Source organism: Mastomys coucha, unplaced genomic scaffold (genome assembly GCF_008632895.1).
Source record: "Mastomys coucha isolate ucsf_1 unplaced genomic scaffold, UCSF_Mcou_1 pScaffold22, whole genome shotgun sequence".
In the NCBI taxonomy this organism is placed as follows: domain Eukaryota; kingdom Metazoa; phylum Chordata; class Mammalia; order Rodentia; family Muridae; genus Mastomys; species Mastomys coucha.
Window position 1 is genome coordinate 103,632,481 of NW_022196905.1, and position 17,865 is coordinate 103,650,345.

Genomic DNA, 17,865 nt, shown 5'->3' on the forward strand with positions numbered 1-17,865 from the left:
GCATCAGAGTGAAGGAACAGAAAATAAGGATAAAGATACTCACCCACATACACTAACTCACCTGTCAAGAACATCTTGAAGAGACTCTTGACGCTGACTCAATGTCAAAATCAGATCACCTTCACTCTTTGAGAGTGACATGTCATAGTTTGCTCCTTTAGGACCCTTCCCAAGGTTGCTATCCAAAGACCAGCACAAAGGCCTCTTCCTTCTTCCAGGCAGGGAACAAACCCTTAGCAAGTCTCTGCCATACAGTGGAGTCTGGGAACAACGCCTCTCATTGATAAGATGAATCTGATCCAACCGTTCCTTCAAAAGTCGGCTCTTCTCCTCCTTGATCAAAAAGGCCAGAAAGACAAAAGCAAAACATGACCAAAAAAAAAAAAAAAGGTTATTTGAGAAACAACCTGACAAAAATCACCTCACTGAAGGCTAGTATGCATACATTCATTTCAACATCCATGGCCTACTTCTATGAAACTACTAGCAGAAAAGATGAAGAAACGAAAGAACCTTCTCTGTCTTCCTAAGACACAGAGGACACTGAGGATAAGACAAAACAAAAGGAATAAAGACCATAATGTCTGCAGTCAGAAGCCCATGTCAATTTCTTTTACTGGGAATGTGTGTTAAATCAAGGCCCTAATTCAAAGAGCATGTTCATCTCTGAAGTGCATAAACCAGAGAGGAGCCACAGGAGCCTTGGCTGCCATAGAAAAGCTTCTGAAAGCTACTTGCCATTGTGTGTCCTTGCATCTAAGCCTTACCTGGGTTGGCCCTGCAGCAGGAGAAGCTGGTTTGGAAGCCAGGCCAGGTTCTCCAACAGCCATGGCACTCACTGCTACTCGACCCGGAACACCAACTACAAATGTAAAAGCAAAGAGCTGAAGAGAATAAAGGTGTAGTTTAATAGCAGAGCACTTCCCTGGAATGCTTGACAAGTTCCATCCCTAACACCCTTGTGCTCCTGGCTCTCAAAGAAAAAAGAAAAAAGAAAAGCCAATATGCAACAGATCCATTCCTAAAGGTGGACTGCCTGGCCAAGTTGTAGCAGCTTGCCTCCTGAAATCCCAAGAAGATAAAAGGAGCTGACTCTAAGAGTTTGATGCATCAAAGCTATGTCCAGAACTAGAGTCAAGACTGTTCTGGCACAGACAGCTGATATATCTGTCCTCACACAGCCTCATAACTTCCACTGTCCCATAATGATAAAACACCACAGGAAATCAGCATATAATGAGGAACAGCTCCTTGCCTGCCCATGAATCAAACTCACCCACCAGCTCTAATATACTGAACACATGCAGGCAAGGATTGGTTCTTAGAAGAGAAGCTGGCAGAGAACAGGAGAAAAGCTGAGAGTCCAGCAGCCACAGGCCAGGCAGAGTAGTGTGCAAACCCTGTACCAAGTGCATGGCTCTACTCTCAGGGAGCTGTAGACACACTTACTAGATATTTGGTGGTTCCAAAGGTTCTTTCTTAAAAGTAAATAAAATTGTGTATATATGTGTATGTACACACACATATATGAAAATGTCTATTAAAATATACATTTACATGTGCATATATTTTATATATGTATATTAAACTTTAAAACATTTATGTGTGTATGTCTATATACCTATACATATCTATAAATAAAAAACTTTATGTATCAGTGTTTTGCCTGCATGCAAGTATGTGTGCCACATGTGTGCCTGGTGCCGTGGGTTTTAGAAGTGGGTGACAGATCCCCCAGGACTTAGAGTTGTAGATGTCTGTAAGCCACCATGTGGGTGTTGGAAAGATAGCCAGGGCCTCTACAATGCAACAAGTACGCTTAACTGATGAGCCATCTCTCTGATCCCCTACTTTTTTTTATAAGAACATGACAGTGGGGTTTGGTCATATTCAAGCAGTACACTTGAGAGAAAAAGAAAGAAGAAACCAAGTTGATGTGATGACACATGCTGTGGTAACCAGACTATCACAAACATAAGGCTTTGATATGCATAAGGCCATGGTCAGAGATGCATGACTCCTGCCAGTACCCCCGACCCCCAAATAAAGTCCACAAGAAATTTTCAGCAAGCCTTCTTCCTGTTCAGAACACCTACCTTGTGGGGTCAAGGGTGCAGGGCTTGGGCCACTGGTTGGGGGCTTGCTCCCCAGGGTGCTATGCACAGCGCCTGTCTGAGACACAGTCTGCATCACCACGGGGCCAGGGGCTCGCAGGTAGGGCTGCCCAGGGGCTGACACGATCTGGAGTACACTACCTATAATCACATGTCCACCAGAAGCATCAGTAACAGGTGTGTGCACAGTATAGTTACAAACTAGCCACTTCCAAATGGTATAGGAACAAATGAGTCTGTATACTGTCCACACACAGTTCCATTTACACAAGCAAATATATGCACAGGTCAGTAACTCTGACAAAGAAAGGATTACTTAAAAATCTCCGATTAAGACAGAAAACTACCCGAGGAAAATCTGCTTTACATCAAATCAAGAAAAGATCACTAACCCTGCACATCCCCAGGTATATATCCACTGGTGACCATAGCTGTCCTAGGGCTGTGAAGGTCACAGAAACACTCACAGACCCATGTAGCCATTGTCAAAGGGATAAAAAACTACCAAAAAGAGCTGGGCTTAGCCCAGGTGCCCATGACTCTGTGGCTGCTCTTCAAAAGCCTGCCACTTGCCTATTATGTGCCTGAACTTTCTTTCCAAATGTGTGAAAGAGAACAAGGAACCACCAACTACACTCACAGATGGTCCTGACTCTGAGATCCTAAACCCCACTAGACAGGCATTAAAGTATTACAAGAAGCTGTCACCCAGCCAGAATCCAGGGTAGTGTCTTTCAGAGAGGCTGCTGGGGCAAGGTGCAGGGAAGCTAGTGCTGCCGTAGAAACCTGTGAAACCTTAACCTAAAGGTAAGCAGTTGGTGCTGGATGCAGCTAAAGAAGCTGTAGTTGTTGCAACATATCCCTTAAGATTGATTTTAACAAACTATTCAAATTTTACTACCTCCTTTCCTTTGAAAGCAGTAATTACATATTTTTAGTCAAAGATCCGAGACATTTGGATCCAGGTGTTAAAAGTTAAAACTTTAAACTGGCACAAATCTTGGAAGTCTCAGCTACTTCAGAGGCTAAGGCAGGCAGATGGATGGCTTGTCTCAGAAGCCTGGGCAACACAGTAAGAAAGAACCCAAGTGATAGGTACATAGGTAGGTAGGTAAGTAGGCAGGTAGACAAAGCATTTTGCCTACTAAAATTGCTAGTCTTTTTGGCATTTTTAGGAACATTTAACTCATTCATACCAGAAAGCAACAAACACTTCTACCCTAACTAACAAGAGAGGAAACTCTTCTCCAAGAAGAATGGGATTGATAGAAACTGAGCATCACTTACTTAGGGCTCTGCCAAGAAGACTCATGAATGTCATCTCATTATTCTTCAATGAGCCCTCACACCTGGGGGAAGACCCCGAACCTCACAGGGATCCACCCTTCTACCCAGACAGGTTCTCAAGTGCATTGCTAAGAGTGGTGTACCTCTGTCCTTGTCAGCATTACTATCAGCTGGTTGTCTCTTACCTTGCAGCTGCAGAGGCTGGCCTGCTGTGAGCTGCCGCAGCTGGCTATGTGACAAGGTGAATTTGTTCCCTTGGAACTGCAGTGTCACAGGTGTCTCTGGCTGGGCCACGCGGCTCTGTGGCCCTGCAATGGACGCCAGCTGAGCTATTTTCACTACTTCCCCACCTGTTAAAACACAGACGAGAAGCTGAACTAACATCACTTGGAATGAAGTTACTGACCATTACAGAGCACTCTCTCACTATAAATAAGGCCAGCCTATACTATACTCAAGTATCTTCAAAACACTTGTTGGGTGTTGCTATTATTTTAAGAAAAGTTACTTTAAGACAAAAGAAAAAACTATTAAATATCAAACTTTAGTGGTTATTCTATTTAATCATAAACAGCAGGGACTTTCAGTATCAACTACTACACATCAAACTATTAAAGAATGTTTTTACTTCTCTCTCCAAATAATAAAAGGGAAAAAAGAACAGTAAACATCAAAAATATCAGACATCTATTTCATTAAATTGGAAACTCTTCGGAGGACTTACAAAATTTGAAAAAGTATGTATCCAGTGAATAAGATTATATCGCCAACACATAAAACAAACTTTAACTGCACATGCTTTTTTTTTTTAAAAGTCTAGGAAAACATGAATAAGTCAGACATAAATGTTTATGTTAATTCAAATGAGTTCATAGGATTTGATATTATATATCAAATGATCAGAAGCTTAAAGGACTTTTACCCAAGGGGTGGCTATCCAAGTTCAAATGCTCCTCTCCCAAGAAAAATACATGCCAGGGTTAGTAAAGGTGCCATAAGGAGAACTGTTAGTAAAAGACTAGCAAACTATCTAAAGATGTCTTGCACACAGAATTAACTGTGCACAAGGAAGGAGAAATGAAAGTCAGAGACAAAGAGTTACATACAGACACTTAAATCTCCCATCAGCCGTCCTAGATGGATAAAGCCAGCTGAATCATTAACTTCACACACTACAACATGTAAGAACTCCTATTAACGTAACTCTCATCACCTACAGAAACATGAGGTTATATGCAGCTCTCTCCTCTAATGTGACTGCCTAGGACAACCAATCCCCACTGTTGGACACAGAAGAGACTCTCAATCTCCCCTGATACTTTTTCCTCCCTTCCCAGTTTTCCAAAAAGGCCTCAATGTGATTCTGCTACATAGCAAATAAAACATATTTATGATCTGTAGTATTTTAGTTGGTATTTCTATAGTAGCCTAGATAATGGCCTATAGAAGATTTGGAAACCTGCTAATCCCATTGCTGGCAGTACAAAATTCTGAGTTAGGAAAAAATGAGTAACAATGAGCTGTTTTAGTCACTGAATTGTTGAGAAATGTCTCTACGGAGCAAGTATTCACCGCCAAGCTTAAACCAGGAAATTTGTGAAGAACTAAAGAACTGATGGTGTCTAGAAAACTAATGCTAATTCACATGGTCTCACCACTTGCTCCATAGTGTGAACCCTGGCACTGCTCGAACAGAACTGTGGCTAAGGCTAAAAGAAGGTACTAGCCCTCAACACCAGTGCAGCACAGAGGAAAGCAGAGTTGGTTGAGTGGGGAGGAGAAAGAGTAGAACAGAGCAGGGCCCTCGACAATGATCATAGGCAAGGCCCCACCATGACCAGCATCACACTCCAGGCCTGGACTGAGGGACAGACAGAGGCAGTGGACAGCAAAGGCTCTTCAGACATCCCGTGTTCCTGACACACTGCTCCAAGGCAGTGAGAGCAGACCCTGGACAGTAAGGCCACTTACTGGGCAAGCGGGCCTGGGCCTGCGAGGTAAGCACCAGCCGCTGGGGCGGTGCACTCTGCCCGGCCACCAGCGAGGGGGCCTGGGGCGGGGGCAGGGGTGGGCCTGGGGTGGAGGCCTGGACAGCGGTCTGAGCCCGCAGTTTCGAAGGATGGGCTGGGCCTGCTGCTGTGCTGGAGGTCGAGGTGGGTTGGTGTCGAGGCGCACCGACGGAAGCCTGAGAGTTCTGAAACGGGGCTGCTGCTGCTGTAATCAATAAGGTTGTTTTGTGCAAAGCTGTTAGAGGTTCTTTATAACACGCAGTATTTTACAACCGAATGTTAAATTACATAAACATTATTTCACAGTCTCTCAAATAAGAAGCCCACTCTTAGGACACAACATGGAGGGGCTGGTCCAGTACTTAGGTTGAGAGAAACTTAAGGCTCTGCCTGTTGCCAATCAGTGAGGCTCCATGTGAGTTCACAGAACACACAAGGCACACATCTTGGACTAGACACGGGGCTGTCAAATGCTACCAGCTGTTAGAAAGCACTCTTTAAGCACATAAAAGCTCCTGTTCTCAGCAGTACAGAAACCTCGAACTGCCGTTTTCAGATGAGGCTACAAGACCACTTCTAGGTCTTTCCCTGCCTCTTTACCATTAGTGAAGCTAATAGCACCAAATGCAACAGGAGGGCTCAAAACTTTCCTGAACAACCTTGACATACTTAAGGAAAAATACTTTGCAGAGGTCCAATCACCTGCTTAGCCAAGGAGAGCTTTCTGTTACAGGGATAACCCAATATAGGAAACAAATTACATCCAGGCAGTGTTACATGCCTGTAAATCTCAGCGCATAGGGGATTGGAAGCAGGAAGACTATGAGTTCTAAAGCATCCTGGGCTACATAGTGAGATCCTGTCTCAAAAATAAATAAATAAATAAATAAATAAATAAATAAATAAAATGGGGGAGGAGTGGAGAAAAAGTATTTTCAACTCATCGAGATTTGCAGATTGTTCCTTTGCAGGCCATTCAGAGGTGTCCACATCCCCAGCAGTGGCTATAACACTCAGTAGGCCAGGAACAGAGTGGCAGGAGCTTTCCCACAGTCTTCCATAAAAGAGAGCTCATTATGTGAGATACCTTTTGTATCTGGGTTGGCAGAGAAAGTAGCAATCGATGGCCGTCCTCGAACCTGGCCCTGTGGAGTGGCAGTGGATGCGTTGGCATTTGCCATCCGAGGTGGATGTGTGCTGGGGAATGCCACGGTGCGACCCTCAGGCTTCTGGCCATATTGCACAGGCTGAAATAACCTAGATGACCATTGGCCCAAGCAGAAGACACACAGCATCACCACAATGCAGACAGTATAGGTTCTAGAGGACTGCCCCTCAGAGATCAGTTAGGAAGGCAGGCTAAGGGATATCGAGCAGGAGCAAGATGGCTATAAGTACAGCTGGCAAGAAGCTGTGGGAGATGCTAACAAACTCTGTAGTCAAAGGTCATATATGCCAACTGGTAACACAATTACTGCAAACTTTTAGGTATAGGTCAAAGTGTATTAAGAAAAAAAAAGACCTTGGCATGTAACATCTATGTTATAACTACAGTTTTGAGTAAGAGCAAAGAAAAAGCAAATTCTCTACCTAGTACATGTGACAGGACTGCTTATGAAATGGACAGAAATGGCAGCAGCTGCGAAGACGCACAAAGTGCTCAGCTAGGCACTAGTGTGGTCACAGAGGTATGAACTCCGTGACCTAGAAAATATAAGGACAAACAAGGAGCCAGCCACAGAAACCTTTTAACGAAGCCCAAGGAAGACAAGTGGATAGTCTTATCTGTGTACACACACAGCTATAGGCTTCCTGGATGGGTCTGTGAGGCTTGAGCTGAGCAGCAAAGGAGGCAAGCAGGTCAGTCCCAAGGAAGCTAAGTTTGGGAAAAGCTTGATCTGTACAAATGTCCTCTTTATTTCTAAAAAGATAACTACTTTCTATGTTCCTCTTTGACCTCAGCCCAGGATTTTGCTTCTTTCTCATCACTGGGTTTAGTCTGTTTAGAAGCAATTCACCCTGACTTCACCCTTTATCTCTCCTACCTCATGATTTCCCTCACTCCAAATCATCATTTATATCATTCTATTGTTACTTGTTTTGTTCTGTATTTTTTTGAGACAGTTTCTCCAAGTAGTCCTGGTCGTCCTGGAACTCATTCTATAGACCAGGCTGGCCTCTAACTCAGAGAGCCGCCTGCCTCTGCCTCCCGAGTGCTGGGATTAAAGATGTGTTCCACCATTGCCTGGCTGTACTGTAACTTGTAAGAACTCCACTGTTGTTGAGTGGACCCCATGTCTGCCTGTATGTGCTCCTGTGCACGAGCGTACTCTGAATTCTTCCAAATAAGATGTCTGACTTGGTCATACAAGTTACTGCCACACCAGACAGCATGTTATTCTCAGCCCTAACATCTCCCCAAACCTTAAAGCTTACTTTATTAAAGATAACCAAGAAAAGTGACTCTCGCTCGGGATTTGCTATCTTTATTTGTGTGTCTTATTAATGTAGTTGTGCTCACTGAAAACAAGGACATTCCGAATATTCTCAAGAACACAGCTTTTCTCATCTCAATGACTGCCTTGAGTCAGCTAGAGGAAGGGACTACTCATGGCCCAGGCAGCTGACTCCCAACCAGCAGATAATCCTTGGAGCAGTGGATATGCCAGATGAGCCCCATGTGGCTTCTAATCCTTGCACATACCTGCTGGCCTTGAGCTTCACTGCTGCTGGCCGGGCTGACAGGGGAGGTGAAGCAAAGACTTCCTCCATGAGTTTCCGAGTCACTTTTTTCTTATACAGTAATTCAGCCTCATAGCGAGTGATTTTATTTTCTAGCCCAATGAGATCAAATATAGAAAGATCGGTTTCCTAAGAAGAAACAGAAATTTAAAAAGAAGAAAATACTCTGTAATAGGTGGCAGAGGAAAACATTTGACCAAGAGTCAAAACCTGCTACAAGGCCAGAATCAACCTGGAAGGCTGTTCTATATGGTGTGGCAAGCCTTCTGATGCTAAGGCCAGATCTCCTTTCACAGTGGGACAACAGCTATTTGGGTCCTCTCCATCATCATGTGACAACCTGGACTGGCAGAGGAGCAGATGCAACTGAACAGTCATCATTTGAACAGTACAGGGATAAACAGCAGTCTTCCCCAGGAAAAAGGAGGGCAGTTGTGGGCTCTATGTGCTAATCACTGTGTGGTGGTGATCCCTGTAACACTCATTGTGGAGACTACTCACTGCTAAGGGGAACTAGTCAGATTCATGACCATGACCACGGCAAAAGCAAGTGTCTTGCTTTCCACAGCACCACTAATGGATAGTTCTCAGAACTTGAGAAAACAAGAAAGCAGCATCATACTGAAAAGGATGAAAGATAGGAAGTGGGTCATGGGAGCCCTTGCACTGCTAGCGCACGCTCACTGGCAAGCGGGAGAGTTGGCAGCTGCTTGAAGAAGTAGACAGAGTGGTTACATTAGCCAGCAACTCCACTTGAAGTGCACTCACAAAAACAGGAAAACCCAAACTGTAGGAGTGTTCTCATCAGCTACACTAACAACAGTCACAAGTGGAAACCACCTAGATATGCATCAACTGACCAAAGGATAAACAAAACATGGCCTTTCACAGCAAAACGTTACCTAGCCCCTAATAGGAATGACATTCTGACATAGCACAATGAGAATGAACCTTGAAAATATTCTAAGCGTAACTGTAAATACAGTTCTGTGAGCTGCCCAAAACAGGGAGGACCACAGATAGCAGTAACTAGACAGAAGGAGCTAAAGCAGCAGTTCTAAACTTCTCAACCTGTGCATTGCAACCCCTTGGGGGGGGGGGCAAATGACTCTTTCATAGGGGTAACCTAAGACCACTGGAAAACAGATATTTATATTATGACTCATAATAGTATCAAAATTACAGTTATGAAGTAGCAACAAAAATAATTTTATAGTTGGGATCACCACAGCATGAGGAAGTATTAAAGAGCGGTAGCGTTAGGAAGGTTGAGAACCAGTAAGACAGAAAGAAGAGGGGTTTGGAAATGATTCATGCAACTATGTGGATTGTATCTAAACAGCACTAGAAATTCTGAACTATCTTTCTAAATCTTCTACTTACCTTCCAGAACTCTCTCTCCAGAACTTTGAGAATTAGAGAGGCTGACCTATACTGCAGAGAGCCTGCTGCATAGGAGGAGCCTGGTACCCGTGGCTCTACTAGTCCAGGATGGTTGCAGATTCGCTGTAGCCGTGTCAGGACACTCAAGACACTAACAAAGTGTCCACTCTTCAGAGCTTCCTGAGTCCTGCTCAGGGAGAGGAGGCAGAAAGTTCAGTGTGTGTTCATCATCCAGTCTCACCATCAGTGACTTTCCTGATCTCAGAAAACACCGAACTATTAACATTTCCCAAGACTGGGTTAATAAATCTTCTATATTGCACATTTAGGTCTACATTCCTGAACATTTTACTGAGTCATTCCAGAGAGCCAGATTTTGGTATAGGCCAAATCTCAGGTGCTACACCTTCTCAAGGGACAGGGTTATTCCTTTATAAAATCATGTTTCAGAAACATCAGGATAAAGTGCCCTGACAGACAAGTAGAAGCATCCAAGGTTTGTTTGATGTGTGAAAGGAATCATTAAGCCAGAAGACTGGACGAGAGCACCCCAGAAAGCACATCCCCTGATCCTGTAAAAAGAGTGCACAGTGGTAGAGGAGATGCCAAGCAGGCCACAGGCCAGACCCTTATGCAATATCAGACAGACAAGAGACCTACAAGGCACACCAGGCTCAGGGAGCTGCAATATGGAGTAGAGCTCTTGGATGAGAAAACAGACCACAGCATGCCCAACACCCTAAGGCAGGTAGTGAAGACTGACATAGAGAGCACTTGAGAGGGGGGTATAGAACCATGGTGAAATGATTACAGGTTCCAAACCCAAACAACTCATCTAAAGGCTGCCTAGAGAGAACCAGGCTCAGGAAGCCTAAGACCCTTGTGGGAAATGCCAGCTAGTTACACCAGGGACAACTCAGGTATGTAACAGAGAATGGTGGGAATACCGAGAAGCACTGCTAGGAGGGTATGCCACAGTAAACCTAGCTTGGATAACAGGAAAGCCAAACACAGCCAGCTCTGAGCCCTGTGATAAGGTTCCCTGAACAGGGTAGAGCACGAGAACTGAGTAAGAAGCTATCTATCTAGCTTAGGAGAGTAGACAGGGAACAGAACTTAGACAACAGATATTTTTAAAGTTACCATGTTTGGCTTTGAGTGGGCTAAAACTAAGATTTACTTCCCTGAGTTCAAGAATAGACATTTCCAGAGAAAGGGTGGAGGTGAAGGGGATACAAGTAGAAGCAAGTGATAGCAGAAAGTAACACCCCCGAGAGCCATAATGGTGCTACTATGCATCTAGACAGTGCAATGTAGAAATGAGGGTCTACCTCAGGTTTATAAATGGTGTCCAGAAACCTGGTTCCCAATTGCAAAAATGGGGCCAAGGTGCACAAAGTCTTAACATATAAGCCCTTGAATTGTGGCTCAGAGAAAGGGAAGAAAACAGTCTCACTGCCATTCTACTCAGAGCAGGAATCACAGAAGCACAAAAGATCATTTAGACAAAATGTGCTAGATCCAAAGCCATGACCTCTCACACCTCCACAACAGACGACATCACTCCCAAACACAAGTACCTTACTACCCTGTGGCACTGGCACAATCACAGATGAACAAGTTACATTCCCTGAACAATGACTTGTCAGAGCTCCTGCTTAGACGACAATTGTGGTAGTTTCAATAGGTTCGGCCACCATAGATTACTGTGTTTCAAAGCCTGGTCTTGGGAGTCGTGCTATTAAGAGGTGTGGCTTTGTTGGAGTAGATGTGGCCTTGTTGGAGGAAGTGCCTCACTGTGTAGTCAGGCATTGAGGTTTCCTATGCTCAACCTCCACCGAGCACAGAATCAGAGTCTCCTCCTGGCTGCCTTAGGATTAAGATATAGAACTCTTGGCCTGCGGGCACACTGCCATGCTTCCTGCCATGATGATTATAGACTAAACCTCTGAAACTATAAGTCCCAATTAAATGTTTGCCTTTATATGAGTTACCTAGATCACAGTGTCTTTTCACAGCAACAAAACCCTAAGACAATACATAAGGAATTTAAGGGTAACTGAACTGTTTTCCCCTTGTCTGCTGGTGGTGGCACCTGACCTACACAGAAGCTCCAACCCCTTCCCACAAAATTACTTCCAACTAGAACTAGCACATCACTAAGGTCAACAAAAGAAAATGTCAACATTTTGCTGAAATATCTGACAGAAACCAGTGCTACAGCAACATGGCCAAATATTTTCTGCTTGTGTATATGGAGATTGAACACAGTAAATGCTGTGAGGGCACATTCACTGCTCCTACTCTAAATGACAGGCAAGAGTTGGGGGGTAAACTGTTCAGCTCATAGGATGCTATAACATGGCATGGATATTACGCCCCACTGGTTTCCTTCCAGAAAGACCATATTGACCAGGTGGAGTAGTAACTACTTTCAGAGAGTAATCTGGTCAATTATCTGCATTCACATTAACTACCCAGGTATGGTGGTTCAAATATGCTTGAATCCGGCAAAGTGGCACTATTAGGAGGTGTGGCCTTGTTGGAGGAAGTGTCACTGTGTAGACAGGCCTTGTAGGGTTCCTATGTTCAAGTTCCACCCAGTGCAGAAGAGAGACACCCCCTGTCTGTAGATGATAGTCTTCTCCTGGCTGCCTTCTGATCAAGATGTGGAGCTCCTCCAGCACCACTGTCTGCCTGCATGCTGCCACGCTTTCCACCATGATGGTAATGGACTGAACCTCTGAAAATGTAAGCCAGCCACAATTAAATGTTGTCCTCTATGAGAGCTGCCTTGGTCATGGTGTCTCTTTAGAGGAATGAACCCTAACTAACAACAGGCTAACACGAGCAGCAGCACCGGCCAGTGGCATACATATCAAGCTACACAAATGGCAGGTGTGTAGATTAAGCATATATGATGGCTGAGTAAGAAATGGGAAGAGAGGATGTTCTGGAGCCTGCAGAGCTCCTGGTTGCCTCACTGACAGGCACACTTACTGAGGCAACAGGCTGCATCTGCTTCTCATTGGGCAGGTGAGCAAACCAGCACTTACCTAGGCTGTAGGATGACATCCTCATATAAGGCCTTCTGACGACTGGAAAGGCGGCACTTCAGAACATGCTCATACTTCCTGGTTAGCTGTTTCTCCACATCTCTCTTGGTTCTCCTCAAAATAAATGGCTGTGTGACCTGGAGAAAATAACCATTTTTCTCCCCTATATGCCACAGTGTATTCAGCAAAGGGCAGATATGCTTTAATTGAGTCAGCTGTAGTCACAGACGCAAACATACCCTGTGTAATCTTATGACCATTTTGTGATAGTAATCCTGGTTTTCCTCATTGGGAGCTTTTAGGGGAAAGCTCAGGTAAGGCCTGGAGATCCCAGGAATGAGAAAGTGTACCATGGTCCAGAGCTCCAGAAAAGTGTTGTGCAGAGGCACATCAATCAGAAGCAGGCGCTGCTGGCTATAAACAAAATGGGGAAAGGTTGGAACTTTGAAAAACGTAAGTAGGCTGTATAACTTCTCTATAGCAATGTATGAGAAAAATGGAGGCACAAACTCTACATATGCCTTGAGGGAATGGACAGGCAGAGAGGCACGCACAGCACTTGGGGAAGGGGAAAGAGGGTCAGAGGCAGGCAGACCTCTAAATTCAAGGCCAGTCTGGTCTACAAAGACAGCTCCAAGATAATCAAGACTACATAGTGAGACCCTGTCTCAAAGAAAAGGTTTGAACGCAGGGACTCTGTGTCTCTTAGGTCCAATAATGCTGTGACAAAGGAGAAGGAAATCTCTTTTCACTAAACTGATATATATATGCAATGATTTTAAATTTCTTTAAGATGAATCTTTAGGTAAGAACACTTGGAGATTTGAAGATAGAACACTTGGGTATGGTCAGACCTCTGCAGCTTGAAGATGGCTTCCCAGTGCCGCTCAGTCATGCCCTTCACCCTCTGCATTTCATCAACAACGAGGCATTTCCAGTGTACCCTTGAGAAGGCGGTGTAGCCCCTGAAGAACTGCTTATAGGACGTGATGCAGATGTGGAAGTTATTGGGCTCGGTCCACTCCTGCAATACAGAAAAAAGTTCCATCTCCCTGCAACTGTCTGCAAACCATTGCTAGGCAGTCGCCCTCAGTCAGGCTGCAAATATCACCAGCAATGCAGCCTATTCTGCAGAACAACTACAAAAGGAAATTCCAAGATATTATTCTCTGTTCTTCTAGAGCCCAACGACAATTTAGGCTGCTGGGTCTAGTGTCTAAACAATAGACACTAGACAATTAGGCTACTGTCTAGTGACAACAAGACACTAAAAATTATCATTGGAAAAATAGATTACCAGAGAAGAAGACTGGCTTTTATAGTGCATAATCCAAGCAAGGAAGGCAAAAAGAAAAAAGAAGATGTCTACATTGCAACTAACTGAAATGAGATTTTTAAAGCAAACTGGAGAATGGGTCTAACATATCCTCTCTAAAATTCATGGGAACTGGATCCCCACCGTGGCAGCATTAAGATTGGAACCTTCTCAGTTTCCAAGAATGAGTCAGTGCTTTATGAAAGGGTGGCAAAGATCCAAGTAAAACCTTTCTGCATTTCTGCCCTCACCTAGGTAAGCACAGAACAAGAAATATGTCATCTTAGAAACTGAAACTAGGCACTCACCAGATGCCAAACCTATCCGGAACTTGGTCTTAGATTTCTAACTACATTCCTGTTCTTTATTAATTATCATCTCTATGCCTTTTTTGCTCTATATTTTTACAACAGGAGAAAAAGACTAAGATAGATGGTAAATTGATAAAAACTGATCTATACACATTCAATTGGGAGTTGGCACTATTAAGTACTGGGAGCCAAAGGAAACTTGTATCTGTCACAAATATTCCTGTTTAATCCAGAGAAATCATACAGAACTCAGGAGGTCTCACACACTCCATTAGCAAAGTCTTAAGGTAGGAAGTATTGCATTTTCTCTCCAGCAAATATTCCATTCTGAACTATTTTCCTTACAATATTGGGAACTAAACTCAAGGCCCATACATGTCAAGAAAGCACTCTATTGCCAGGCAGTGATGGCACATGCCTTTAATCCCAGCACTTGGGAAGCAGAAGCAGGAGGATTTCTGAGTTCGAGGCCAGCCTGGTCTACAGAGTGAGTTCCAGGACAGCGGGTACTACACCAAGAAACCCTGTGTCGGAAAAAAAAAAAAAAAAGAAGAAAAAAGAAAAAAAAGAAAGAAAGAAAGAAAGAAAAGAAAAGAAAAGAAAAGAAAAGAAAGTACTCTATTATATCTGTAGCCCAGAAGGGAAACAGCACCTCAAGCCTAAGCAGCTTTTCTCCAGAGAACGGGGAGTCAACTTTGTGTCCTCTCTGCTTCAAGGGGCTCAAATTCTGGAATTGAATATAGGTTTGGTAACTTACAAATTTGTCAGTGATATGCATTAAGCAGTATGTAATTGTACTCAAAGTGGCTGAAGCAGGAGGGTCAAATGTTTGAAGCCAGACTGGGATACATAAGATTTTAGGTTAAGAAAAATTAAGGTGTTTAGGTTTATTTCATGCTTAATCATTATTAAGAGATGTGTGAGTTACGTCTGTGATGATGTATATATACCACAACATGCCTACAGGGATCAGAATACAACTTTGTGGAGTTGGTTCTTTCCTTTGTACCTTCCCATGGCCTCTAGGGATCAAAGTTAGGTTGTCAGGCTTAGGTAGCAAATGCTTTTTACTCTGCTGGGCCATCTCTCCAGCCCCTGTATAGCATGTTTAAAAGCTATTTAGCTAAAGGCATAATTAACCTGGCACACCTCTTGTCTAGGAAACATGAAACCTGGATACATCTCCAGCACTGCAAAACAAAGACAAAGAGAGGGAGGTGGCAATAAGATGGCACTACCTGTCTCTTTGCTTTGAGTTCTCTGTGGCTGCCAACATAAGAAAGAGTTTTGAGGCCAGGACACCAGCGTTTCAACTCAAGTTCCCACTTGAGTATGTTACAACTCCTCATGACGACAAGATGAGGGCCCCAGTTACCTATAAAAGAAAAAAAAATCTGTGAGATCCAGGTACCTAAAGTTGAGTTTGATTAGAAGTTTGTTAAATACAGGACCCACAAAGAATGCAGAATACAAGTAAATAAAAACTATCCTCCAAGCCAGGCAGTGGTGGTGCATGCCTTTAATCCCAGCACTTGGGAGGCAGAGGCAGGCAGATTTCTGAGTTCGAGGCTAGCCTGCTCTACAGAGTGAGTTCCAGAACAGCCAGGGCTATACAAAGAAATCCTGTCTTGAAAAAAACCAACCAAACAAACAAACAAAAACAAACAAAAAAACCTATCCTCCAGTATACTTATACTACCCAAGTGTGTCTCCTGCTGCACTATGTAACAGGGGTCAGGCTTCCAGAAACACAAAAATAAAACCAGGACCCACTGATAACCATATGAACTTCTATCATTTGAGGCTGCAAAAGAACCATTTTCTAGGCTAGGTGTGGTGGTGCATGCCTTTTATCTCAATGCTCAGGAGGCAATGGCAGGTAGCGCTTTATGAATTCAAGGTCAGCCAAAGCGGCAGAATGAGATCTTATCTCAAAAACCAAACTAACCACCAAGAAAACCCTTTATCCATGGCAAGCAACTACCCTAAACAAGAAAGCTGTTGACTTGGGACCTCAGGCCCTGATTAATCCTTTCCAGTAGCAAGCACCCTGTAGCTCAGACAGACAGGTACCTCTTTAGATACTCAATTCTAGGCAGAACATATTCAGTTTACCTAGTGATCAAACTTGCCTGAAAACTGAATTTTAAGAGCAACCCAGAGAGTTGAATGCACATAAGGATCAAGGACAAGAAATGGGTGGTTTTAAGATAAAGTTGCACTTCATATATTTGTGGCCAAAGATGAAGCAGTGCTACTGATTCTAAAAAGGAACTGCTCAAGAAAAAAATGAACCATTGTTTTGGAAGAAGCTTCAGAGAAAAAAACTTAGCAGAAGTCAGTAAACCTTTTTTTCCTTATTGGTAGTGATGCTAGGGATCAAGCCAGGCCCTCTCTAAGCACTGGGCTAAAGAAACAGCTCAAGTTTGACTCTCAGCACATATTTCAGGTGGCTCACAACTACCTGTATCTTCAGCTCCAGGAGTGTCTAACACCTCTAGCCTCAATAGGCACCCACACATATACACGTGTATCTATCTACACACAGACATACATGTACACATAACTTAAAAGGTAAAAATACAATGTTTAAATCTAAACATAAAACCTTAGAAATAAAGAAACATGATCAAATTAGGTTTTAGAGAAATCTAAAGCAATATTCTCTCCAGAAAGGAAAAATCTAAACTGGGGCTTGCAGAGGATTCAGGTTTGTTTCCCAGTACCCACAGGGCAGCTCACAGCTGACTATAATACCAGTTCTAGGTTATTTAATGCCTCTTCTGGCCTCTATGGGTACCATACATCCACATGGTACACACAGATATTCATATAGGTAAAATACTCACACATATAAGATAAAAATAATAGGTAGAGCTGAAGATGTGAGTAAAGGCTCTGTCTAGCATGTACAAGGCCCAGAATTCAATCAAAGGAAAGAAGGAAGGAAGGAAGGAAGGAAAATAAAAAAGGTTGAAAAGATGGCTCAGTGGCTAGAAGTGTATGCTGTTCTTGAAGAGAACCAAAGTTCAGTTCCCAGTACCTATGTCAGGTGCCTCACAACTACCTGTAACTCCAGTTCTGGAGGATACAACACTCCTCCTGGTCTTCAGACAGACTGACATAAAAATAAGTCTCTAGGCCAGGCAGTGGTGGCATACACTTCTAATCCCACCACTTGGAAGCAGAAGCAGGGGGATCTCTAGGATCAAGGCCAGCCAGGTCTACAGAGTGAGTTCTTGGAACAGCAAAGGATACACAGAATAACCCTGTCTCAAAAAAAAAAAAAAAAAGTAACTTTATGCCAAAATGCCCTCATGTAACAGTACCATCCACGTACAATAAATATATACAATAAAAATCTTTTTTTCTTTTTCTTGGACAGTCTCCATGTTGTCTTGGCTGGCTTGAAATTTGCTGGAGATAGAGCAGAGATAGATCTCTATCCCAAGTGCTAGGATTAAAAGCATGTACACCACCATACCCAGAACAATGAAAATTTAATTTAAAAAAAAAAAAACAAACTAATATTTCCATTCTTGAGGCCGGGCAGTGGTGGCACATGCCTTTAATCCCAGCTCTTGGGAGACAGAGGCAGGCGGATTTCTGAGTTCGAGGCCAGCCTGGTCTACAGAGTGAGTTCCAGGA

General features: G+C 43.5%; 1 protein-coding gene across 21 annotated transcripts in view; it reads right to left on the reverse strand.

Moving 5' to 3' along the window:
• The window catches only part of Ep400 (E1A binding protein p400), a 107,964-nt gene that overhangs the window by 30,894 nt on the left and 59,205 nt on the right, over positions 1–17,865 (reverse strand). For 17 of the 21 annotated variants that reach the window (XM_031337350.1, XM_031337349.1, XM_031337344.1 and 14 more), the window contains 12 exons: positions 15,456–15,592; positions 13,446–13,615; positions 12,831–13,005; positions 12,592–12,728; positions 9,536–9,722; positions 8,115–8,281; positions 6,498–6,667; positions 5,373–5,615; positions 3,587–3,751; positions 2,097–2,255; positions 768–862; positions 62–333 (listed from right to left, as the gene is read on the reverse strand). In XM_031337350.1, coding sequence (XP_031193210.1) covers positions 62–333; positions 768–862; positions 2,097–2,255; positions 3,587–3,751; positions 5,373–5,615; positions 6,498–6,667; positions 8,115–8,281; positions 9,536–9,722; positions 12,592–12,728; positions 12,831–13,005; positions 13,446–13,615; positions 15,456–15,592 — 2,077 coding nt within the window. The remainder of the gene's footprint in view (positions 1–61; positions 334–767; positions 863–2,096; positions 2,256–3,586; positions 3,752–5,372; positions 5,616–6,497; positions 6,668–8,114; positions 8,282–9,535; positions 9,723–12,591; positions 12,729–12,830; positions 13,006–13,445; positions 13,616–15,455; positions 15,593–17,865) is intronic. The other 4 variants (XM_031337361.1, XM_031337363.1, XM_031337362.1 and 1 more) reach the window with 2 other exon arrangements.